The sequence below is a fragment of the Pipistrellus kuhlii genome, unplaced genomic scaffold (assembly GCF_014108245.1).
Source record: "Pipistrellus kuhlii isolate mPipKuh1 unplaced genomic scaffold, mPipKuh1.p scaffold_m20_p_17, whole genome shotgun sequence".
In the NCBI taxonomy this organism is placed as follows: domain Eukaryota; kingdom Metazoa; phylum Chordata; class Mammalia; order Chiroptera; family Vespertilionidae; genus Pipistrellus; species Pipistrellus kuhlii.
In genome coordinates this window covers 1,687,772-1,714,167 of record NW_023425482.1, presented here as the reverse complement: position 1 = coordinate 1,714,167, position 26,396 = coordinate 1,687,772, and the positions used below count along the sequence as shown (strand labels likewise).

General features: G+C 42.4%; 1 protein-coding gene and 1 long non-coding RNA gene across 4 annotated transcripts; one reads left to right on the top strand and one right to left on the bottom strand.

The window, feature by feature from the left end:
- The first annotated feature begins 1,651 nt into the window (after nucleotides 1–1,651).
- On the top strand, nucleotides 1,652–3,905 carry FFAR2 (free fatty acid receptor 2). Of its 3 annotated transcripts, XM_036440993.2 has the most exons (3): nucleotides 1,661–1,782; nucleotides 2,183–2,262; nucleotides 2,747–3,904. In XM_036440993.2, the coding sequence occupies exon 3, from the start codon at nucleotides 2,754–2,756 to the stop codon at nucleotides 3,741–3,743; it is 990 nt and encodes a 329-aa protein (XP_036296886.1). In that variant the 5' UTR covers nucleotides 1,661–1,782; nucleotides 2,183–2,262; nucleotides 2,747–2,753; the 3' UTR covers nucleotides 3,744–3,904. The 3 variants fall into 3 exon arrangements, with proteins under 3 accessions (XP_036296888.1, XP_036296886.1, XP_036296885.1); XM_036440995.2 differs by lacking the exon at nucleotides 2,183–2,262 and having other exon boundaries at nucleotides 1,652–1,782; XM_036440992.2 differs by lacking the exon at nucleotides 1,661–1,782 and having other exon boundaries at nucleotides 1,790–2,262; nucleotides 2,747–3,905.
- On the bottom strand, nucleotides 2,489–14,806 carry LOC123652467. The gene is made up of 3 exons (XR_006741821.1): nucleotides 14,706–14,806; nucleotides 6,386–6,390; nucleotides 2,489–2,501 (listed from the first exon to the last, which is right to left on the bottom strand). It is a non-coding gene; the product is annotated as an uncharacterized LOC123652467 (long non-coding RNA).
- Nucleotides 14,807–26,396: the final 11,590 nt, after the last annotated feature.

Below are 26,396 nucleotides of genomic sequence, written 5' to 3'. Positions count from 1 at the left end.
TAATGATAAAGAGAGAAAACTGAACTTGAAGAGATTGCAAAAGATACTGCTTTTGTGAAATTTCAGCCTTTGAATTCAGCTTGAGAGGTTGCATTTCCTTTTCCTGTGACATAGGTGAGCATCATGAATCATGAGTTCACAAGTTTCCTTTATTGTGTTACCTTCATAACTACCATAAACATGGAGAAGGGGTTTGATGGGGGCCTTCAGCATAGTTATACATGAGAGTGACATGAGAAAGGCATGAGGTGGGGAAGAACAGGCAGGAATAAAGAAGCAGTTCTACTCCTCAACATCAATTTTTCAGTAAATTTTCACTTTGCATTTAAATTCAGACCCTCATGAATATTTATGGAAAATCATAAAAGCAAAATGACACAAATAAATTTAGTAGCAAGCAACAGAGAATGGTCTCTTCCTTAGTTCCCCTGTTTATCTGGGAAGTGCATGTCTGTGCTGAGGGAAGGAAATTAATGAAAAGATAGAACTCCTTAGTTCTAGAGGAGAAGAGACCTGAAGAGAAAGAAAAGTTAACTATTAAGATACCTGGACAGAGATTCTAGGCCAAAAAATGAATGAATGGGCAAGCAATAGGAAATAAGTATGTCCTTGAGAAAGAATTAAGATTCTGTGAGTAGGGATCAGGCCACAGATGGCAAAACAGAGACCCATTCCTTAGGTCAAAAAGGAAACATGTTCTGACTCTTTGTTTCCTCAGGCATGTGTTTCAGTGGTAGCTAGGTAGCTATACAGGTGGATACAGTGAGAAGAGAACAGGTGGTTCAGAGGTTGGCCCAGTACACGGAGAGAGAATGTGTGGTGAAAAGGAATGGAACCTGACTTCCATTCCCCTAGAAATGCCACACAGGCACCTTGGGCCCACTGCATCACTGACACTTTCCCAAATCAGATGGCAGGTCTGTGTCCTCAACCTCTGAATATTTTATCAAGTGACTCACTCTCTCCAAAGCTGTCCAACAGGCTTCAAAGGAGGGAGCACTTCCACCTAAGAGCATCTACGAAGTGCTAAGCACTGGCCCAAATGCTTTACATGTGCTACTTCACTGACTCCTCACAGAAATCCTGGTATTCCTGAACTCACTTGACTGAAATGGAAACTAATGTCCAGAAAATTGATCTGCCCCAAAGTCACAATGAATTGTCCGCTTGTGAGTTGGACTGGGAGACCACGAGTTTGATCACTCGCTATGATGTGCACTGACCACCAGGGGGCAGCATGGAATGAAGGAAGACCCTTGCTGGCAGCAGGCAGCAGGGGAAGGGAGGCCCCGACTAGCAGCCAGAGGCCCCCCGATCAGCGCTAATCACTGGCCAGGCCGAGGGACACTACTCATGTGCGAATTTCATGCACCAGGCTTCTAGTTGGAGTATAAAAGGAAGCAGAAATCCTCTTTTCTGAGGATGAGTAGAATTACAGGAGAAATTGCTTAGAAAAAAGAAGAAACTCTGATTTGGGAAATGGGAAAAATGCCTAGGACTGAAGACAAATTCAGGAATTGGGTTTGGAAGTCTGAGTGAGGGTGAGATGAAAGATGCAGGCGCCTTTTCCTTTGGGTTGGAGAGGAGACAGTGCTCAATTACTGACCTTCCTCTCTCTGGTCACATGACTTGTGCTGGTATAAAAGCTTTCTAGCAGCCAGGTTCCTTACAATATTTTCCTGTGTGAAATGGGCGGTAGCAGTGGCTGAAGCTCTGTTTCTCCTTCCCAGCAGCTTTTAGACTTTCTTTTCCAAGAAGCCATCAATCCGGAACGAAGACAAGGCAAGGCAGCTAACTTAGTGCTTGAGCTCTGGGAAGTGATAGCAGGATCAAACTTGGGAGGAGATGGTATTGAGCTGGAGTAGATCTGTCAGAATTGAATATAAGGAGACAGGAGCCAGTGACGGGACAAGGAAACAGGCCTGGGACATCAAGCCTGGAAGAGGATGGAGGGGCCAGACTGTGTGGGTGGTGAGGGTCACAACCATGTGGAAACTGAATTACCCCTGTAAGAAGAGTTCTTCTATTTACAGTCAAAACTCCAGGCTCATGAGTCAGTGACTGCCTGCAGGTTTTCCTGAATATTTTCTAACTTTCTGGGGGACAAGTCCCCCAAAATAGTGCTGGTTCACTGTTCCTCCTTCTTCCCCCACCCCCACACTTAACTAGCTTCCTTTTTTAGTACAGTCCCAGAGTCTGGTATTGACAGAGGAGGAAACAGTGGAGGAGAATCTGTGTTCTGCAAAAGGAGAGGAAAACGAGGTAGGGAGATGGGTTGGGGACTGGGCACCTGCTTCCTTGGTGTGTGGGTGGTTGTGTGGCAAATGAGCCCTGGGTGGGGACTGGAGCTCACAGCATTCTCTCTGTTGGAAGGCTTGCCTCTTCTCTCTGAAGATCTCTGACTGAGGAAAGGACTTAAGGAAAGTTGGAAACTGATATCAGTAACTTCCTGTATCTGTGAGGAGAGCAGGAGAAAGGCTGGGAAACCAGAGGGGAATTCCCTTGGGAAGCCAAGGGTTGGTCTCCCCCAGAGACACATGATGGCAAACGTAATAACTCGCAGTTAATATCCCGCCCCAGGCAAAGTCAATAATTGCTCTGGGCAGTTCTAGCAGGTGTTGTGAGCAAGCAGTGGTGGCAGCAGAAAGCCTGGGCCTAGGAAGGGGAGCTGCCCGAGAGAATGTCCTCATCCTGAACCTGCAGGCTGTGGGGACTCCTGACCCTGCCCTTTCTCCTCCTCTTCCAGAACAGTCATGCCAAACTTGAAGAGCTCCTTGATTCTCTCGGCCTACATCATCATCTTCCTCACTGGTCTTCCTGCAAACCTCCTGGCCCTGAGGGCCTTCATGGGTCGGGTCCGCCAGCCCCACCCTGCACCGGTCCACATCCTCCTGCTCAGCCTGACGCTGGCAGACCTTCTGCTGCTGCTGCTGCTGCCCTTCAAGATCATTGAGGCTGCATCTGACTTCCACTGGTACCTGCCTGAGATTGTCTGTGCCCTCACAGGATTCGGCTTCTACAGCAGCATCTACTGCAGCACGTGGCTCCTGGCAGGCATCAGCATCGAGCGCTACCTGGGAGTGGCTTTCCCCGTGCAGTACAAGCTGTCGCGCCGGCCTATGTATGGAGTGATTGCTGCTCTGGTCGCCTGGATCATGTCTTTTGGTCACTGCACCATCGTGATCATCGTTCAGTACTTGAACTCGACAGAGAGTGGCACAAATACAAATGAAATCACCTGCTATGAGAACTTCACTGATGACCAGCTGAAGGTGGTGATTCCTGTGCGGCTGGAGCTGTGCCTGGTCCTCTTCTTCATCCCCATGGGGGTAACCATCTTCTGCTACTGGCGCTTTGTGTGGATCATGCTCACCCAGCCCCATGTCGGGGTCCAGAGGAGGCGCCGGGCTGTGGGGCTGGCTGTTGTGACACTCCTCAATTTCTTGGTGTGCTTTGGGCCTTATAACGTGTCCCACCTGGTGGGGTTTTACACCAAGAAAAGTCCCAAATGGCGAGCAGAAGCTGTGGTATTCAGTTCCCTCAACGCCAGTCTGGACCCCCTGCTTTTCTACTTCTCTTCTTCAGATGTGCGCAGAACCGTTGGAAAGGGGCTTCAGATGCTGCGGAATCAGGGCTCCTCTCTGTTGGGACGCAGAGGCAGAGAGATAATGGAGATGACAAGTGGGAACAGGGGTGTGAGTCAAGCAGAAGGAGGACCGAGTTCTGACTTCACCACAGACTAGGGATGTGCCTGGACCTTCAGAGGTGCTGGGGGCTACATATGGGTTGAGCAGGCTGGGAGAGGGAGAGGATGAGGGTTCTGGATTCAGGAATCTTTAGACCAATCCGTTACTGAGACTATAGGAATCTCTCTCACCAGCTGGATATTTCTTCTTGATTGAATTTTTTTTAATCTGCATTATTAACTGGTACAATATAAATATATATTGATTTTCCACAGAGATGAAGGAAGAGGGATAGAGAGCTAGAAACGTCGATGAGAGAGAAACATCGACCAGCTGCCTCCTGCACACCCCCTGCCAGGGATGTGCCCGCAACCAATGTACATGCCCTTGACTGGAATTGAACCTGGGATCTTTCAGTCCGCAGACCGATGCTCTATCCACTGAGCCAAACCGGTTTCGGCTTGATTGAATTTTCCTTCCCAACAGAACACAGCTCCCTGATCAAAGAAGAAATGGTTAGGAATAGAAGTACTATCAGACCATGCTTTGAAAGCAGGGTGACTATTATGAATTCAGTCCTTGTGAGGTGGTCGGAAGTTGAGGATGATCAGACTGAAGCAGAGAATCCTAAAGCAATCTTGCTATAAGCTTTGACACCACACTTAGACTCTGGCCTTGCTGTTGATGCTATAAAGAAGCCAATAGGAAATAGATGGAAGAGAAATACTAAATGAGGTCAAAGGAGACTCAGGGAAGTTCTGGGCCAAGGGAACTTGGAGGAGGGGCTGAGGACTTGGTTGGGTCGCTAATGCTTAAGATTTCTAATGTAATTATCAGACCTGCTGCTTTGTAACTGTGCTCCCTCTGTCTTCATGTGTGTATGTTGTCTCCCCCATTAAACTGGGAACTTCTTGAGGTCTGGGTCTTGTCTTCTCCCTCCAAGGTACCCCACACAGGTCAGGATACAGCTGGGCACCCATCAGACAGAGCTCAGGACTGACTAGCACAGGGATAGACAGCCTGGTCTGGCAGATTGAAAATCCTCCTATATAATAAAAGCCTAATGTGCAAATAGACCAAATGGGGGAACAACTGAACAACTGGTTGCTATGATCACCAAGGAGGTGCGTGTGGAACATGGGCGGGCCTTGGCAGTGGCGGAATGGTAGAGCTGGTGAGCAGGGGCACCAGAACAGGTGGAGAACCTGTTGCTGTCATTGGAGTGAGCCTCTGGTGGTTACTGAAAATTCTTTGCTCCTGTGTGCCACAGTCCCACCCGATGCTCACACCTGCTGCCAGCACTGGAGCTGCTGCTCGCACCCACTGCTGGCACCCGGCACTGGTCCCGATCACTCAGTGCTGTCAGCAGGTTACAAAGCAGGTAATGGTATTATATGAGTTCCTGAGAGGAACTCATATAATACCATTTTATGAGTTTATGCTCCTGAGGGGCCATCACAGCAGCAGCCACTGCTCGCACCCGTTGCTGTCACCATCAGTATGTGGGAGAGGAGGCAGGAGCAGGGCTGCCAGCAGCAGATGGGGGTGGGGCTGTGGTGGGAGAGGCCAGGCTGGGGTGTGGAGGATGGGCCGAGACCAAACCCTGTTCCCACTGTAGCCTTGTGGCCCACAGTTCCTTTCAAGGTGCACAAATTTGTTAACTGGGCCCCTAGTAAAGACTCTGAAAGTGAGTGTCCAGTTTTTGTAACATTTCTGCAAGCAGAGAGAGGGCAAAAATGGGATAAAGAACCAGACTCAGAAGCAAAGGGGGAAGGTGATGAATCTGAAACCACAGAAACATTGTTGTTGTTAATGCTCACCCAACGCTATTTTTTTCTATTGCTTTTCAGAGTAAAAGCACGGGGAGGAGGGGAGTTAAGGGGGAGGAAGAGGAGAGAGAGAGAGAGAGAGAGAGAGAGAGAGAGAGAGAGAGAGAGAAATTGATTGGCTGCTTCCCACATACACCCCAAACAGGGGCAGTGAGCAAACCTGCAACTGAGGTACATGCCCTTTATCAGGAATCAACTCCATGACCCTTCAGTGCTTGAGCTGATGCTGCAAGCACTGAGCCACAGGGGCCACAGCCACAGGAACATTTTAAGGTAAAGATGTAATGAGAGTGTATTAATTGAGGGGACTGACATAATTCTGTTTAGATTGATGAGTAGAGACTGGATTTAGAAAAGGAATGTGTACTGAGTCCTGACTCAAAGTTATCAGCATCCACATGGGGCTTAAAACATACTACTCTCCTGTTTAGAGACCTGCAGGGTTTACTTATCATCAAAAGTTTCCTCTCAGGAACTCATATAATACCATTACCTGCTTTGGATCCTCTCCCCCTTCCCAATTTCATCTACCTAACTCATTTCTCCACAATAAGGACACCTAAACCACTCTATCTAGGTAACTGACCCTCCAGACACTATCCTAGTGGTTCACAACAGCGGCTATACATCAGAATTACATATAGAGATATATAAATAACACAAGTGGGCACCTAAAATCTATTGACTCAGAATCTCGGGGGGGGGGGCGGGGCGGGGCGTGGGGGAAGCAACAGGTAAGCTTTAAAAAGTTCCCCAGGTGATTATGTTAGACAGCTCAGTCAGGAATCACTGGCCTAGCTTGGGGGCCCAATATGTCAAAAATAATTACTCTTGGGACCTTTCCTGCTTATAAGGCCCCCTTACCTCAACCACATCTGCTGAGTGCTTCTTATAAAACCCCATATTTTACTTTCTTCAAAAAGACTTCCCCTATTACCTCCATCTAATTGAGAGCTCATTTTCTCTATTTTCTTTCCTCAAAACAGCACTGGACTGCTGTCATAAGAGCCCTGACTTCAGTGTTGGTTCTGCTTACTAGCTGCTTGACCTTGAGCAAGTCACACCTCCAGCCTCTATTTCCAAATCATAATAATGAAGGCAATGTATGACTCCCAGGGTAATTCTGAGGATTTAAATGAGACTGCATATATAAAATTGCTGAGAAATCATAGAGTACTAGAGGCCTGTTGCACGATGATTCATGCAATAGGCCTTCCTTCCCCTGGCTCCAGGCACTAGTTTTACTCTGGCACCCAGGACCCAGGGCTTCACTCCAGCCGCAACCAAGAAGCCAAGCCTCTTTAGTCTTCAGTCTTTGCTCCATGCCTGCATATGCAAATTATCCGTTATAATAATAAAATGGAATTGACTCACTCCATAAGTAACCGCTCCCCAGTCTCCAGAAATATCAAAGTAGAACATAGAAAACACCTGTCTTAGGACTTTGAGGAAACTCACACTTCTGGTAAGAACTGAACTAGTACTACCAAGCCCTTCCAACTTGAGATTTCTCAAAGTTCTAGGGACATGGCTGCTCCTGCTGATCAGAAAAGTGCAAGAAAATCTCTGGACCTGGTCTGAGATTTTCAAGGTGAAACTACCTACTCACTAACAAGTATTTGATCTTCATTAAGTCACTTGATATATATCCCATTAGCAGTTCTGGGAAATTAGTTATTCAATTATTCAACAAATATGAATTAATTATCTACTATAAGCTGAGATATACAGAAGCTGGAGAGGTAGAGTGTATGAGAGAGAAGCTGTCTAATCTTGGGGCTTCCATTCTAGTGGGAAAAAATAGTTAGTAAAATAGTAAACAAATGAACCACCAATGTAATTTCAGATTTGGCAAATGGTTTTTACAAAAAGATACTGGATACAGGAGAAAGTATTAGGAGGGATTTGAGAGGATTTAGAAGATTCTCTTGAGTCAGCGATGGTCAGTTGAGACCTGAATGAGAAGTTGCCCATTGGAAGGACATTCTATAAACAGGAAGTGCTGGTGCAAAGGCCCTGGGGAGGGGAAAAACCTTAGCATATCAAGGCCAAGGGGGCACCTAGAGTAGTAGTTTGCAAATGTAAGCATGTATTAGAAGCACATGGAGCATTTGCTGAAGCATGACTTAATCTTCCCTCCCCACAGGTTCAGAATACTTTGGTTTGGGATGGGAACCAAAAGTTTGTATTTCTAACAATCCCAGGTGATACCGATGCTGGTGGTTCGGAGACCACACTTGGAGAACTACTGGACCAGAATATTGTGAACTTGGGAAAATGAGTGATGGAAGATGATGTTAAGGAGGTCAGCAAACACCAGACCATGCCAAGGTTTTAGGCCACAGATGGGAATTTAAATTTATTCTAAGAGGTATTGAAGTCATTAGAGGGTTTTAAGTAAGAGAATGGAGTGATATGTTTCCATTTTAAGGTGACCATTCTGGTGTCTGTGCCTACCACTAAAAGTAGATGGTTGTTAGGTTAAGGAGATAATGTGCATGACAGCATTAAGAAACCATAAAGTGCTATTTCGAACATGCAGGGTTTTCATCAGGCTGGTAGCTCTGTCAAAGCAGAGCTGTTTCCTCTTTCATTAGAATACAAGTTATGTATCTACCTAATAAATAGATGTCCCCAGTGGCGTGCTAGAAAATGTTTCACAGCCAGCTCTTCAGATGGAAGGGAGTAGGGAGCAAGGGATTAGGAAAGGTCCTGAGTTGTTGCACTTGCCAATTTCTATGGCAGATACATTCCACCAGGGCCAATTTTTACCAGCATGAAGACACTGAATATGAATTTGGCAAGAAATGCTAATAATCAGCTCTTGCAAGCCAACTCAAGCCCATCACTAGATACACTCCCATCATATATGCTCAACTGGCAGACAGATCACATCCTACTTTGAAAGACTTTCTCTCTGTCTAGCGACATTTAGTACAAGGCTCTGGCACAATAAACACTAGCTACATGTGGCTGGCTGGGCCTGATCCAAGAGAATCCGGGTGGCTGGTTAGATTGCCGGACTCCTCTGAACCCCTTGCAGATGACATATGGGTAAACAGCAATATTAGTGTCTGGTTAATGAATAACACAGACAGCAGCCATAGAGCCACTGCCAGGAAACGGGGAGGGGGGGGGGGGTGCCGGCGGGGAGGGCGGTGGTGGAGGGATCGGGCTTAGTCTGACCTAGGAAAGGGGAACCTGCTTTAACTATCTCACTTCCTCTTTCTGTTGTACCCCTTCCTCAGAAATTCTCATCTGACCACAGAGTTCATGTGTAGTGTGGTTTTGTGGTGATCACTGTGGTGAGAAGGTAGGGGTGGGCCAGCCTGGAAAGGGTCTGAAGGAAAACACAGAGCCAAGATTCCAAATCCGCTCCCTTAAACCTTCCTGCCCCTTAGCTCCAGGTTTCTGCTCTCTCTCTCTCTCTCTCTCTCTCTCTCTCTCTCTCTCTCTCTCTCTCTCTCTCTCCCTCTCTCTCTCTCTCTTCAGCTTTCCCTGTGGTTACTTTGACACCCCCCCCTTTTTTTTTCTTTTCCTTGTTTTTCTCTAGTCACAGGAAATGACATTTCTCATCTACCAATTGCACATTCAACCAGGAAATTGGGCCAAAGGTCTCTAAGCTTTCAGAAGCAGTAGTCCAGTAACCTACCTGGCAAAGTTTCAAATGGCTGAAAAGGTAGAAGATGAGGATTTAGCTTTCCTCAATACATAAACATATGTACTCTCCCACTCTGTATCTTCCTAATATATACTCACATTATAATTGTGTTAGATGTTTACATTATTGTGACTATGTAAATAGGGAGCCTCTATAGTAAACTATAATTACTTTTTCTACCCTGTACAACTTTATCCCTACCACCCAAAATTAATAATTCTCTTAGTTTTTATTTACTTAGTTTTCTATATACTTATCTCTAATTCCTCCCCAAACTCTTTGCCAGTTGTTTTATTTCCTCTCAAGACCTTCAGAGGTATTAATAGTATACGGATTTCATCTTCCTAAAGAAATCTCTCCCAGAACCTTCTGACCTGCTTCTGGCCTGGTGGTAGCTTATGCCAGGTACATAGCTGGCCCCTGGACACTCATGGGAGGCCTTTTGCTTCGCTGTTCTTGTTTCTCTTCCTCGGTTTATGTTCTCTACCAACTTCTTTAGAAAGGATTTCAAGACTGTGAATAGCAGGAAATATCTTTATTCTGCCTTCATGTTTAATTCGTATTAGGCTATGTATGGAATTTTGGGTTAGAAATCATTTTCCTTCAGAATTTTCAAGGCATTGCCTTCTAGCTTCCAGTCTTGCTGAAAGTTTCCAATATATTCTGATTTTTTATTCCTTGTATGAGGCCTATATTTTTCTCATTGAAAGCTTGAATTGTCCTTACCTTTCTCACAAGTATTCTAAAGTCATCCATTGTGCTAGGCACTCGATGGACTCAATTAATATCCTTCAATTTGGAGACATTTTCTTAAAATATTTCGTTATTATTTTCTTTTCCTCATTTTCTCTTCTCTATTTCTAGGACTCCTATTATTTGGGGGCTATTGATCCATTAATCTCCCTTCTCTCCCATTTTCTACCTCTCAATCTTTTTGCTCTACTTTCTGTGAGATTTCCTTAAGCTTATATTCTAACCCTTCTATTTATTTTTTTCCTTTTTTCTATCACCTTTCATTTCTAAGCACTTTCTTTTATTATTGATCTTGTCTTATGGTTGTAATATCCATTTGGATCTCTTTAAAGAATGTTAATTTCCCTGCTCTGAGTTGTTTTTGTGTTTTTGGTTTTTTTGTTTGTTTGTTTGTTTTTGTTTGTTTCCACCTTCTATGTTACAAGTTGTTGTCAGATATCTGGTATTCCTTGACATCTGCTTATCTTGGCGAGAAGGAAGGGGACTAATCTTTTACATATATGTGCAGAGTTTGCTTTAAAGGTAGAAAAGAAAAAGGAAAGGAAAGGAAATATGGAACATCTCAATAACTATTGAACCATGGTAATGGATGAATTGGGTTCTATTGTACTATTATTCTTCCTACTTTTGATGTTGTTTGAAAATATTCACAATAAAAATGTGATTGATAGAGGATTCAATTCTTCGAGGCTGTGGGACTAAGGGCTTCAGTTTCTCACTGGCTGTGGGCTGGAGGTATCCATGTGAGTTTCTTACCGCGTGAGCTTCCCTAGGACAGCTGGCTTCCATTAGACCAAAAAAACAAGAGGGGACAAGATGAAGGCAGTCTTTTTATAAACCTAATCTTCAACGTGATCTATTGTTTTTGCTCAGCTCATTCTCAGGGAGAGTGACTACAGGAGGTGGGATTGCTGTGGTCATCTTGGAGGCTGCCCTCCATTGGTACTAAACAATGAATGAAAGCTGTGAGCACATGGATTAGGCTTCACTGAAGGGTGATTCAGCAGGGCCATTTAGCTGAGGGAACCTCCTATGTCAAAGCCTAGGTATTTTCTTTTTGGGCTAATCAAATTTCCCAGAAAAAAAAAATTCTGTTCTCCAGTAGAGTGAAAGTTGGACTGCCATGCCTGGCTGGCATGGCTCAGTGGGTGAGCATTAGCTTATTAACCAGGAAGTCACTGTTTGATTCCTGGTCAGGGCACATGCCTGCTTTTCAGGCTCCATCTCCAGTGTAGAGCATGCAGGAGGCAGCCAATCAATGATTCTCTCTAATCATTGATGTTTTTATTTCTCTCTCTCTTCCTCTCCCTTCCTCTCTGAAATCAATAAAAGAATATTTTTTAAAAAAAAGAATTAGAGCCAAAACTGATTTGGCTCTGTGGATAGAGCATCGGTCTGCGAACTGAAAGATCCCAGGTTCAATTCTGGTCAAGGACATGTACCTTGGTTGTGGGCACATCCCCAGTAGGGGATGTGCAGGGGGCAACTGATAGATGTTTCTCTCTCATCCATGTTTTTAGCTCTCTATCCCTCTCCCTTCCTCTCTGTAAAAAAATCATATATATATATATATATATATATATATATATATATATATACACACACACACATACACACACACACACACACACACACACACACATTTTTTATTTATTTTTATTTATTTTTTTAATTTGAACTGCCAGAAATTTAAAAGCCAGATAGAAAAGAGAGCTGGGATAGAGGTTGGGGCGTCTTAAGATCTAACATTCCTTTAATCTCTTATTTATATCACTAGAGGCCCCATGCACGAAGATTTGTGCAAGAATGGGCCTTCCTTCCCCTGGTTGCCAGCACTGCCTTCACTCTGGCTGGAGCTGCTTTTTTGATCTGGCCCAGAGCTGCCTTTCTGCCTTCCCATGCTGCCCAGAGGCCTGGAGCAGCTGGGGCAGTGCAGAAGGCCTGAGTCATTACCATGGCAATGATGCAAACGTCCCACCCTGCCCCCAGCTGCTCAGCGCCTGTGAATGCAAAGTAACATGTCATATTTGTTGGTTAATTTGTATATTCACTCCTGATTGGCTGGTGGGTATCATGAAGGTACAGTCAATTTGCATCTTACTCTTTTATTAGTATAGATGTTGCTCCCTCTTCCAACTGTGCCTGATATATCACATTCCAAAGACCTTGTGTGTTTTCCTTTCTAAAGAATAAAACTCCAGTCTTCCCCTGGGTGAAGGGCAGTTGCTTCACGTCAGGAAATTGGGGAAGAGATCTGGGGTTTCTTTTCAAATAAATTTTCAACCAATCTTCCTAATGTTAACTTGCCTTTCACCCTCATTTTCCAGAAGAGCTTGTTGCCTAAAAAACTTTATGTGCATCCTGCAGTAGAAAGTTGGTTGAATCTTGGCTTTTTCCACTGCTGGCATAAGATTGAACTTTCATAGGTCTGCCAAGTCAGTTACCAGTTATCATTCTTTCATCTGCTTTCCAACTCCCAAAATATTGGTATCTTATTATTATTTGTTAACTTATGTGTTTATTGTTTGTATTCCTCTCTTGAATGTGGCTTCCAAGATAACATGTTTATTTTGTTCACCCAGAATAATTCAACAAGTGACTGACTCTATTTTCTGGCAAAGGAAACTTGCTACTCACTATCAACACATTGGTGGCAGATTCAGGTCTCCTGAGTTTCCATCCAGTACCTCTCCTTCCACAGCATGGGTGGATTTTGCTAACTAATGATGCCTAACAAGTTATAAAGTAATTTACATGTTACAAAGTGGTTTTAGGATCTTATCTCATTTGATCTTGACAACAGCCCGTGGGCCAGGTAGAAAAATAATTATTAGTGGCCAACTCTTACCAAGAACTGTCCTGTGCTAAGAGAATCATCAACCTTGTTCCTGGCCTTGCATCGCAGGCCACTGCCGTTTGTTTTGCCCCTCCCATCACTTCCTCTGCAAATGGGACTTTTAAGTCTTGTCATTTCTCAAAGAAATAGTCCTCAAGAATCCAAGACCAGCTCTCTCATAAAGAGGAAAATAGATACAGACATGGGTGAGTAATACAAGAGCCTTTGAGCAAAGAGAATGTCTAAGTTTTGTATGGTGGGAGAAGAGTGGGATTGTCCAAATCAGTATAACAGAGAGAAGAGGTTGGTGTTGGAAGGGGGTTTAGATCCTGGAAGGAGAGGGAATAGTCCCAGAACTGAAGAGTAGTTTGTGGATAGGGGGAGAGTGGCAGGATGAAAATAAGCACATACCATAATCAGTAGACTCTCAAAAAAAGAAAAGTGATAATCTTATATAAGAAGTCTAATATGCAAATTGTCCTTTCATTGACCATCAGGGGGCAGACACTCCAACTGATAGGTTAGTTTGCTGCAGGTGCCGGTGGGCTGGACTGGAAAGTGAGGCGTGAGGTGAGAACCATCAGGAAGCTCCCAGAGTTTGCCAGAGCCCCGGGCAGAGGCTGGTGGAGCTACTAAGGTGATCTGAGAGCTGTGGACTGCATAGCCTTCCGCAGCCTGTGGCGTTCTCAGTATGCAATTTATAATATTCAGAGCTGCTTCTTTTCATTTGTGAGTTTCACAAACTACTCCAGGAGAGTGGGCAGCACCACTACAGGGGGACGGGCCAGGTGCACCTGCCTGAGGCCAAGGGGCACCCTAGGGCTCCTGGGGACCCAAAAGAGGGGTGGGGGTGCTGAATCAGAGAAACCGAGTCAAAAACTTGAAAGGAGGTGGGAGACAGTGAGGGGTGGGGGTGACAGCTGCTCAGGGGCCTAGAAAAACTGTTGGGTGGGGGCAGCTGAGGAGCCCGGTGCCTCTCCCACGGGACAAGCTCCACGTTTCTCCTTCCTCCTCCCTGTGATCTGTCACCCCAGCTCTTCTCCAAGGCCAGCCTGGCCTTCCCCATACCCCACTCTGCCCCACCCCACCCCACACAGCCTTTGGGGAGCTCCGCCCCAGAGGAGAAAAGAAAAGGCTGCAGACAGGAGGTTACAGAAGGAGAGGAAGAGCAGGGCCCACCAAGTTAGATGAAGGGGAGGGAGGGAGAAACCCCACAGGACTGGGGACAGAGATGGGCAGGGAAGAAGGGCCATGCAGAAGCATAGCCCTTGGTTAAAGTAAAAATCCTGACCCCATTTACAGACCCCAGCAGAGTGTGTTGGGGGGACACTGAGGGGAGGAGGGGCAAAGACAAAAGAGGGTGTGAGGGGATTGGATGGATGAAGAACAGTGATGTTTGATTCCTGGTCTATTTATTTTTATTTTTGTTAATATATTTTTATTAATTTCAGAGAGGAAGGCACAAGGAGAGAGAGATATATAAACATCAATGATGGCTGAAACCAGTTTTGCTCAGTGGATAGAGCGTCAGCCTGCGGACTGAAGGGTCCAGGGTTTGATTCCAGTCAAGGGCATGTACCTTGGTTGTGGGCACATCCCCAGTGGGGGACGTGCAAGAGGCAGCTGATCGATGACTCTCTCTCATTGATGTTTCTAACTCTCTATTTCTCTCCCTTCCTCTCTGTAAAAAATCAATAAAATATATTTAAAACAAACAAACAAAAAATCAATGATGTCAGAGAATCTATCTGCTGCCTCCCACACACACCCTACTGGGGATTGAGCCCGCAACCCAGAAATGTGCCCTTGAGCAGAATCAAACCCAGGACCACCCTGCAGGCTGTGACTTTATCCACTGAGCCAAACCACCTAGGGTGAACCATGGCCTATTTAAAACCACTGCAATAGGCTGAGCAGGGGTCCTACCATGATGGTGTTACCTGATAACGAGGGTGTCTCTCCTTATGTTGGGGTAATTGGAACTGCAGAGAAGTAAAGACACACCCATGGAGCCTGCAAAGGTTTTCCATGCATATGATGCAATTTATTATACTTGATGTGGCAGCTAAAGAGGGTGAGCAGAGCCTTGGAAGGACATGAGATGTCCAAGAGCAGGGGCTGGAAGGAAAGTGAATGCAGAGCATTCTGCACCGGGAGTTACCATCTATATATATTAAAACCTAATATGCTAAGTAGCTGGCTGAGCGGTCAACTGACTGGTCGCTATGGTGTGCATTGACTACCAGAGGCAGATGCTCTAACTGATAGGTTAGCTTAGGGCTGGGGTCTGGGGACTGTGGGAGTCAGGGCCAGACACACCCTGGAGCCCTCCCATGGTTCTTCCCCAACTATTGGCCCCAGTTGGCCCCTGGGTAAATGGCCCTGATCAGCCCTAATTGCCAGTCAGGTGGAGGACCCCATCTGTGCACAAATTTCATGCACTGGGCCTCTAGTATAATCATAAAGCCAGTTACAAAATACTCTAGACAGTAGTTTCTATAAAACAATGACATCAAGATCTTAGGATCTAAGATTAGCTTGGTCTAAATTCTGCCTGAAGTCCCACCAGTGAAAAGTAAAAACACTGTACTAGGTGTACCAGTTAATAATGCGAATTTTTTTCAATAGATGGAGTTACACATATGTTGATATATTTGCGATTTGATATGTTTGCTATTTTGTTGTATTAACAGCAAAACTTCATATGTCAAATTTGCTGAAGGTGTTAGCATAGATATTTTTACGCTTAAAATGTCAAATTCTGTGCCCAAAAAAAGAGCATTTGCAGGAATTTTTAATTCATTACTTTATTTTGAAGAAAAAGTTATTGTATACTTCAGGAAGCTTATGGTGAACATGTTTCATCTCAAGACACTTATGGTCACTGGTTTAAACACTTTAAAAGTGATGATTTCAATGTGAAAGACAAAGAATGTCCAGGTCAACCGAAAAAGTTTGAAGACCAACAATTAGAAGCATTATTGGATGAAGATGACCGCAATCTCAAAAAGCAACTTGCAGGAAGATTAAACATTGCTCAACAAACAATTTCTCATCATTTACAAACAGTGGAAAAGATTTTAAAAGAAGGAAAATGGATGTCACATCAACTGAACGAAAGACAAATGGAAAAACAAAAAGTCAAAAAACAAAAATAAAATGTTGCTTCAATGGAATGAAAGAAAGTCTTTTTTGCATTGAACTGTGACTGATGATGAAAAGTGGATTTATTTTGAGAATCCCAAATGCACAAAATCATGGGTTGGTCCAGGTCAACCATCAACATTGACTACAAGGCTAAATCACTTCAGAAAGAAGACAGTGCTCTGCATTTGGTGGGATCAGTAAGGTATGGTGTATTATGAGCTTCTAAAACCAGGTGAAACCTTTAATACTGATTACTACTGACAACAAATGATCATTGTGAACCACGCTTTGATCCTGAAATGACCAGAATGTGCCAGAAGACACAGCAAAGTAATTTTGCTTCATGGTGACACACCAACACACACTTCAAAACCAGTTAAAGACAAAAGATCTTGCCTGGGAAGTATTAACCCACCTGCCGTATTCACCAGACCTTGCTCCTTCGGATTACTATTTGTTTCCATTGGTGGCTCACGTACTTTCTGAGCAGCACTTTAAAACATACAAAGAAGTGGAAATTTTGGTTTCTGAACGGTTTGCCTCAAAACAAGAAAAGTTCTATTGGGACGGTATCCACAAATTACCTGAAATATGGGGGAAATGTGTAGCTAGTGATGGACATTACTTTGAATAAAGCACTTTTGATGTTTCCCTTGATTTATCATGTTTTCTTTGATTATAAAATCTATCATTATTAACCGGTACGCCTAGTACATGGTCCCCTTGAGGAAAACAAGATGCGACCTCAGAAATCACACCAAGTCCCAAGAGCAGAGGTCACAAAGATAAATAAAGAAATAAATACATACATACATACATACATACATACATACATACATACAAAGGCTATAATGTGCATCCATGTTTTTTCTTGTTACTTGCTGTGCTCTCTTGGAATCTGCCTGCCACCTGGTGGATAAATGAGGTTATTGCCTGCATCCAAAGCCTGGGAGACCCAGGCACTGCAGAGGCTAAGGCTGTATTCACATGCAGCCAGGAATCTCAAAAGCAGAAACTTAAAGACAAGGAATTGGCAAGGGATCCACCTCCTTAAGCTTGCATCAAATAAAGATGAATCTTGATGTGGAAAGAGACTCAAGACATCTTACTAAGCTACAAAAACAGCTGCAGAAGAGCATAAGAGAAAACAATATTGTCCATAATGTAAAAATAAGTATATAATAATCTATAATAATAAAATTGTAATTGCTAATTAGACCAGATGACATTCTGGAGGAAGCCAGGGCTTCGAGGGAAGCCTGGGTCCCAGGTGCCGGAGGGAAGCCGGTGATGGCAGCTGGGGGAAGGAAGGCCTACTTTTGCATGAATTTCATATATCTAGCCTCTGGTAATAATAATAATAATAATAATAATAATAATAATAATAATAGCACTAAGTGTCCTGAGCTCTTCGACATGTGGGCACAGTGCTAAGCCCTCATTCATGCACTCTCTCTACTTTTACTTAAAAAAAAAAATCTTTATTGTTGAAAGTATTATGTTCCCCTTCCCACCACCACCCCAACCCCGCCCATTGACCTCTTCTAGACCCCCACCCCAGGCCTTCACCACCCTATCGTCTGTGTCCATTGGGTTATGAATACAAGTTCTTTAGTTGATCTCTTCCCACACTCCCCATCCTCCCCCACCTACCCTCTGAGATTCCATAGCCTGTTCCATGCTTCTATATCTCTGGATCTATTCTGTTCATCCATTTATTTTGTTCATTAGATTCTACATATAAGTGAGATTATGCGATAGTTATCTTTCTCTGACTGGCTTATTTTGCTTAGTGTAATACTCTCCAGGTACCTCCATGCTGTCTCAAATACTAAGAGATCCTTCTTTTTACTGTCTCATAAGTATTCCATGGTGTAAATGTACCACAGCTTTTTTATCCACTCATATATTGATGGGCATTTGGGCTGTTTCCAGAACATAGCTATTGTAAATTGTGTTGCTATGAACATAAGGGTGCATACATTCTTTCTGATTGGTGTTTCTGATTTTTTAGGATATATTCCTAAAAGTGGGATCACTGGGTCAATTGGCAGTTCCATATTTACTTTTTTGAGGAAACTCCATACTGTTTTCCTTAATGGCTGCACCAGTCTGCATTCCTACCAGCAGTGCACTAGGGTTCCCTTTTCTCCACATCCTCTCCAGCATTTGTCATTTGTTGATTTGTTGATTGTAGCCATTCTGACAGGTGTGAGGTGATACCTCATTGTCCTTTAATTTGTATCTCTGATAATCAGTGACTTTGAGCATTTTTTCATATGTGTCTTGCCTGCCACCTGGTGTGAATGTCCACTTTGGAGAAGTGTTTATTTAGGTCCTTTGCCCATTTTTTAATTGGATTGTTTGTCTTCCTTTTGTTAAGTTGTATGAGTTCCTTATATATTTTGAATATTAACTCTTTATCAGATGTATCATTGCCAAATATGTTCTCCCATATTGGTTTTGGGCTCCCTTTTGGTTTTGTTGAGGGTTTCTTTTGCTGTGTGGAACCTTTTTATTTTTATATAGTCCCATTTGTTTATTTTCTTCTTTGTTTCCTTTGTCCTAGGAGATGTATCCGCAAACATATTGCTATGAGATATATCTGAGATTTGCAGTCATGGCTTCCTCTAGAATTTTTATGATTTCATTTCTTATATTTAAGTCTTTTACCCATTTTGAGTATATTCTTGTGTATGGTGTCATTTGGTCTAGTTTCAATTATTTGCATGTATTTGTCCAATTTTCCCAACACCATTTATTGAAGATCCTGTCTTAACTCCATTGTATGTTCTTGCCTTATTTGTCAAATATTGAGTGTAATGTCTTAGGTCAATTTCTGGAGTCTCTGTTCTGTTCCATTGATATATACACCTGTTCTTGTGTCAGTACCAGGCTGTTTTAATATCTGATATTGAGATCCCTTCAACTTTGATCTTTTTCCTCAAGATTGCTGTGGCTATTCAGAATCTTTTTTGGTTCCATATAAATTTTTGGAGTATTTGTTATAGACCTTTGAAATATGCTATTGGTATTTTCATAAGAATTGTATTGAATCTGTAGCTTGCTTTGAGTAGTATGGACATTTTAATGGTGTTAATTCTACCAATCCATGATCACAGTATAATAGTATTCTTCCACATGTTCATATCTTCTTCTATCACTTTGTTCAATGTCCTGTAGTTTTCTGAGTACAAGTCTTTTACCTCCTTAAGTTTATTCCTAAGTATCTTAATTTCTTAGTTGCAGTTGTAAATGGGATTGTTTGTTTAGTTTCTCTTTCTTAGAATTCATTTTTGGTGTATAAAAATGCCATTGATTTTTGTATGTTAATTTTGTATCATGTTACATTGCTGAATTCATTTATTAAATCTAGTAGTTTTTTTTGGTGGGATCTTTAGGGTTATCTATGTACAATATCATCTCATCTGCGAATAATGAGAGTTTTACCTCCTCCTTTCAATTTGGAAGCCTTTTATTTTTTATACTTATCTGATTGCTGTGGCTAGGACTTCCAGTACTATCTGTACTAATAAAAGCCTAAGTTGTCCTCGTACTGCCACAAAATGGCTGCCACAAAGATGGCCACTACAAAGATGGCCACCACAAGATGGCCACTACAAGATGACCTCATGCACAGCAGAGGGGGGGCCTGGACACCACTCTGAGCTGTGAGGCCTGAGGGTCCCATGGCTCCGTGCAGCACAGAGATGCTGAATCCTGGCAGAGGAGGTGGGTTACAGCAGGGGGGGGGGGCAGTTGAGGGCAATCAGGCTGGCAGGGAAGGGCAGTTGTGAGTGATCAGGCCAGCAGAGGAGGACAGTTAGGGGCATTCAAGAAGAGTGGTTAGGCATCAATCAAACTGACAGGGGAGGAGTTAGGAGGTGATCAGGCTGGCAAGCAGAAGCAGTTAGGGGCAATCAGACAGGCAGGCAGGTGAGTGGTTAGGAGCCAGCAGTCCTGGATTGTGAGAGGGATGTCTGACTACCGATTTAGGCCTGATCCCACAGGGACATTCCACAAGGGGACCCAGACTGGAGAGGGTGCAGGCCAGGCAGAGGGACACCCTTTCCCCTGTGCTTGAATTTTGTTCACCAGGCTTCTAGTGTTGAATAAGAGTGGTGAAAGCAGACATCTCTGCCTCGTTCCTGTTCTCACTAGTAGAAAAGATTGTTTTAATATTTGTCCATTGAGTATGATGTTGGCTGTAAGTTTGTCATATATGGCCTTTATTATATTGAGGTATGATAGTCCCACTTTTCTGAGAGTTTTTATCAAAAATGGGTATTGTATTTTGTCAAATGCTTTTTCTGTGTCTATTGATATGATCATGTGATTTTTGCCTTTCAATTTTTTTATGTGATACTAAAGGCCCAATGCACAAATTCATATAAGGACCTTGGCCCTGGCCCCTGCCTGTTGCCACCATGGCTGGGGCCTCTGTCACCTCTGCCTTGGCTCCCACCTGCTGCTATTTTGTCCAGAGGAAGAACATCTGGTCTAATTAGCATATTTCACTTTTATTATTATACACTAGAAGTCCAGTGTGCAAAATTACTCAAGACCCAGACCCGCTGCACCAGCAGGACCCCAGACCTGCCATGCCGGCAGGATCCCAGACCCACCGCGCTGGTGGTACTCCAGACCCATCATGCACAAGTAGCTCCGCCTCACCTGGCAAGCCATGAGCCTCACATGAGCCCCTCTGCACCAAGTGAGCCATGTGAGCCATGAGGGGCCTCCCCCCCCCTCCCACCTTCCATTGCCGCAAACAGCTCAAGGGCCAGAAGGAGGGACTGAGAGGTGCTCTATGCACATCTCGGTGACCAGTCGTTTGGTCGTTCTGGCATTCTGGCGTTATGGTCATTGGCATTTAATAATATAGATATCACTTTCATTGGTTTGCAAATATGGTACCAGCCTTGCATCCCTGGAATAAATCCCACTTGGTAATTGTGTATGATATTGTATTTTAATATATTGCCAGATCCAATTTGCTAATATTTTGTTGAGAATTTTAACATCTATGTTCATCAGGAATATTGGCTAGTAATTATTTCTTTGTAGTGTCCATACTGGTTTTGGATTAGTATAATGCTGGCCTAAAAAAAAAAAAAAAAAAAAAAAAAAAAAAAAAAAAAAAAAAACACCTTGTAAATATTCCTGACTCTCAATTTTTTTTTTTTGAATAGTTTAAAGAGTATAAGTTAGTTCTTCTTTGAATGTTTGATAAAACTCCCTTGTGAAGCCATCCAGTCCAGGACTTTTGTTTGCTGAGATAGTTTTATTATTATTATTATTATTATTATTATTACTGCTTCTATTTCATCATTTGTTATTGGCCTATTCTGGATTTCTAATTCTTCCTGATTCAGTTTTAGGAGATTGTATTTTTCTAGGAATCTGTCCATTTTGTCCACATTGTTCAGCTTGTTGGCATATTGTTGTTCATATTTTCTTGCAATCCTTTGTATTTCTGTAGTATCAGTGATTACTTCGCTGCTTTCATTTCTGATTTTATTTCTTTGGGTCCTCTCTCTTTGTTTCTTCATGATTTTGGATAAAGGTTTATCAATCTTGTTTATCTTTTCAAAGAACCAGCTCTTGATTTCATTGATTTTTTCTTGTATTGTTATTTTAATCTTTATGTCATTTATTTCTGCTCTAATCTTTATTATTTTCTTTCTTCTATTCATTCAGGGATTTTCCTGTTCTAATTATTTAAGTTGTAGAGTTAAATGGTGTATTATTAATTTTTCTTGTTTTTTGAGATAGGCCTATAGTGCTATGAACTTTCCTCTCAGGACTGCTTTTGCTGTGTCCCAGAGATATGGGGTTGCTTGTGTTTATTTTCCTTTGTTTCCAGTAAGTTTTTTATTTCTTTCTTGATTTCATTGATAATCCATTTACTTGTATTGCTTAATAACATGCTATTTAGCCTCCATGGGTTTGAATGTTTTGGGGTGTTTTTACTATAGTTGATTTCTAATTTCATTCCATTGTTATCTTTGAAGATGTTTGATATGATTTCAGTCTTCTTGAATTTGCAGACTTGTCTTGTGTCCTACCATGTAGTCTATCTTTGAGAATGACCCATGTGCACTTGAGAAGAATATATATTCTGCAGCTTTGGGGTGAAATGTTCTATAAATGTCAATTAAATCCATCTGATGCAGTGTGTTCTTTAGAGTCACTATTTCCTTGTGAATATTTTATCTGGAAGATCTATCCAGTGAAGTCAGAGGAGTGTTGAAGTTCCCTACTATGGCTATATTGTTGTTGATCTCTCCCTTAAAGTCCTCTAGAAGTTCTTCTATATATATTTAGACACTCATATAGTGGGTGCATATATGTTTACCAATGTTATATCCTCTTGTTGGATTGATCCCTTTATTACTATATTGTGACCTTTATTGTCTCTGTGATGGAGTTCATTTTGAAGTCTATTTTGTCATACATGAGTATTGCTACTCCAGATTTTTTTTTCCATTTGCCTGGAAATTTTTTCCATCCCTTCATTCTCATCCTGTATGAATTTGAGGTCAATCTCTTTTAGACAGTTTTTTATACTATTCATCTACCATGTCATTTAATTGGAGCATTTAATCAATTTACATTTAAGGTTATTATTGATAGGCACTTATTTATTGCCATTTTAATTCTTTATGCCTATGTTTCTCTATTTCTTCTTATTATTACAACTGTTTCTTTAGCAGTTGTAATGAGAAGAAGAAATAGCTGATTTGGTGGTGACAAACTCCTTTAGGTACCGCCCCTCTTTATTTTGTCTGGGAAGCTCTTTGTTTTACCATCTATTTTAAATTATATCCTTGCTGGGTATAGTAGTAATTTGGTTTCAGATCCTTGCTTTTCATTACCTTGAATACTTCATGCCGTTCCTTTCTGGCCCTTAGAGTTTCTGATGTGAAATCAGCTGACAACTTCATGGGAGCTCTTTTGTAGGTAACCAATTGTTTTTCTCTTGCTACCTTTAAGGTTCTCTCCTTGTATTTAATTTTTGGTGTTTTAATTATATGTCTAGGCTTGGGCCTGTTTTAGTTCTTTTCGATTGGGACTCTCTGTTTCTCCTAAACTTGTGCGATTTTTTTTCCTTCCCCAGGTTAGAGAAGTTTTCTGACAATATTTCTTCAAACACCTTTTCTATTCCTTATTCACTTTCTTCTCCTTTTGGTACCCCTATTATGTGGATATTGTTATGTTTCATGTTTTTCCACAACTCCCTTAAGCTCTTCTGTTTTTTAATTGTTTTTCTTTTTGGTTCTCTGCTTGAGTGATTTTTTTTCTACCCTTCTTCTAATTCACTGATCTTATCCTTGGCTTCCCCTAATCTTTTGTGTATTCCTTCCAATATATTCTTTATTTGTACTACCATATTTTCCGGCGTATAAGACGACCCCCTAATTTTTAGAGTTAAAACATAGGTTTAGGCCTATATTCTCTGTATAAGACTACCCCCCACTTCAAAGAAAAGACTTACTTTGCCATCAAGGTCTGCAGGTAATTTTTGTGCAATTTTGGTCTTTTGCCCCCAATTTTCGGTTGACTTTTTTTCGTTTCAAAAGTTGTTTTATACGCCAGAAAATACGGTATGTCATTCTTTATTTCCAACTGGTCGTTTTTCATAGTTACTATATCTTTACTCATGCTGTTGAACATCCTTGCCAACATTATTCTAAATTCTATATCAGATAAATTTTTTATTTCCATTTCATTTAGCTCTTCTGGAGAATTCTCTTGTTCTTTCATTTGGGGGTTGTGTTTTTGTTGTTGTTGTTGTTTTTGTCTCCCCATTTTGGCTGCCTATTTGTGTTTGTGTCTGTGTATTAGGTAGACCTGCTATGCCTCCCAATCTCTAGTTCAGGTCAATGCCAGATGCTGTTTGTGACTGGCCCAAGTACTCTATTTGGAGCAATCAGCTTGTGGCTCCATCTTCTGGGGCTGGGTGCCTTTGAAAAGGACCCACTAGTAGATGTACACCAAGGTCTGCTTTTCCTAGCCTAGGCCTAGAGGGAGATCAGGCAAAGACTCTAAGCCTCCAGAGATCTATCTTTGCCTGCAGTCCAATTGACACTCAGTCTTGACTAGCCTCAGACTATTGACCACTATCTCTCTGTTGGTTGAGAGATCTTCCAACAGAGTGGGGCAATTGCCTTCCCTCCAGGCACAAATCACCTGTATAGCAAAAGAATGCTGGAGAAAGAAGTCCTCCACATCATGAGGGAATGACTCAGCACAGAAAACTGGGGTGGCTGCCTTCTGAGCTCCAACTCCAGAGCTCCCAATCCTGGACTCTCCTTACACAGCTTCAGTCCACAAGGTGAGTGGCTGCATATTTTTATGTGTTGGCCCTTTAAGAGGGTGCCTGCATTTCCAGACATCTCTTACTGGCAGATATCAACTCTGCTGCTTTTCACAGCCAGATGTTATGGTGACACCTTTCTCTATTCCGGTGCTCTGAATGGGAAGCCCAGCTTGGTGTTTAAACCCCAGAATTCTCAATGGGAACCTTTTTCAGCTGAGAAATCCCTCCTGAACTTCAGCTGCTGACTGTGGGTGATTTTTTTTCTACCATTCTATTCTACCCTAAACTGAGGCTCAGCGTAAGGTATTTTTCCAGGGTCATCCAGCAGATTTGGGATTGCAGCTCAATCAAATCACCACATATGACTGGCATTCACCCAGTTGTTCATACCAAAAATTCAGTAGTGAGGCAGTTGCCCCACTCTGTTGGAAGAACTCTCAACCAACCCTGTGGTTGTTAGTCTGAGGCTAGTCAAGACTGAGTGTCAACTGGAGGCAGAGGTGAATCTCTGGAGGCTTTGTGTCTTTGCCTGATCTCATTCTGGGCCTCAGATAGGAAAAGCAGTCCCTGCTTATTTTGGAATCTCTCTCTGCATGCATTCTTAATGACTCTACCACAACACAGTGTCAGTACTATCATGACTTTTCTTTTAACAAAAAAAAAAATGAGACTTAGAGTGCTTGTTAAATAACTTGCCCAATATCTTATAGCAAGTAAATGGCAGTGATAGGACTAGAACATGTATCTGTATGATTCTGGAGTCTGAACTCTCAGCCATTACCTTATACCTCCTCCCTAGAAAAAGCATAACATGAGCGTATGCAGGCATGTCAACAGTGGTTATTTGGGGAGTTAGGTAAAGGAGAGGTAGCTTCTACTTTACATAATTCTGTACTCTTTATATTTTTCCAGTGAGCATGTATTATTAGGTCTAGTAATAATTAATGTTGTTTTCTAATACTTTTTTAAATCGAATTTATTTAAACAATACAATAAAATTTAATCAACAATATAGTTGCTGTTGTTTTCTACTACTTGTGCCCAATGCTCAGGAAGCATTTTAATCCCTCTGTTGTAAAATTCTTGTGATTTTGATGCAAAAAATTTGGTCAATGCATTTTTGAGGCATTCTTCATTATTAAATTTTTTTCCAAGAAGAAAGTTTTGCAAAGAACGAAACAAATGGTAATCGGAAGGGGCAATATCAGGAGAATATGCAGGTTGAGGGAGAACTTCCCATTCCAACTGGCGCAGTTTTTCAGCAGTGATTCTTGCAGTATGCGGTCGTGTGTTATCGTGGTGAAGAATTACGCCCTTCCGATTAATCAGCACGGGTTCTTTTTCTGTTAAAGCTTGGGCTAACCTTTCCAATTGGGCACTATACACTGCACTTGTAATGGTTTGGGTAGATGGTAAAAGTTCATAATGAAGAATTCCTTTAAAATTCCACCAAACACACAACATCACTTTTTTCGCATGCAAGTTAGGTTTTGGCATGGGCTGCGGAGCCTCATTTTTGTCCAACCATTGAGGCCGCCTTTTCAAATTAACATACAGCACCCATTCTTCATCTCCGGTAACAATTTGCTCTAAAAACGGCAAACGGTTTTGACGAGAGAGGAGCGAACTGCAAATTGTGACTCTTTGATTACGGTTGTTGTCGGTCAACTCATGAGGAACCCATTTTCCAAACTTTTGGACTTTGCCAAGTGCACGCAATTGATTGGAAATTGTTTTTTGTGAACAATTTAAAGTTGTCGCAAGCTCTTGTTGGGTAATTTGAGGATTTTGCACCAAAAGAGCTTGAAGAGCTTCTTGATCAAAATTGGACACACGGCCTCGACCACTCTTGTCATCTAACAAAAAATTTCCCTCGCGAAATTTCTCAAACCAACTCTGGTATTTTCTGGCGCTAACTGCATCTTGACCAAGAGCACTACAGATGTTTTTTGCAGCCTCACTTGCTTTTCTTCCTAATTGGAACTCGTAAAGCATGCAGTGCCGAATATGCTCTTCATCCGCCATCTTCTTAGCCCTAGTTTTGCAACAAAAACCAAACCAAACACAAACTTTTTCAAGCAAAACTTGTTAATTGCACTTCACACGTTCTGTAGATACCACGTGTTTGAAGGTTATGTCAATACAAGTCAACGCCAAGCAA

What these genes read in the sequence shown, in the direction of transcription:
- FFAR2 (XM_036440992.2), top strand. Translation starts at nt 2,754, where the DNA reads ATGCCAAACTTGAAGAGCTCCTTGATTCTCTCGGCCTACATCATCATC.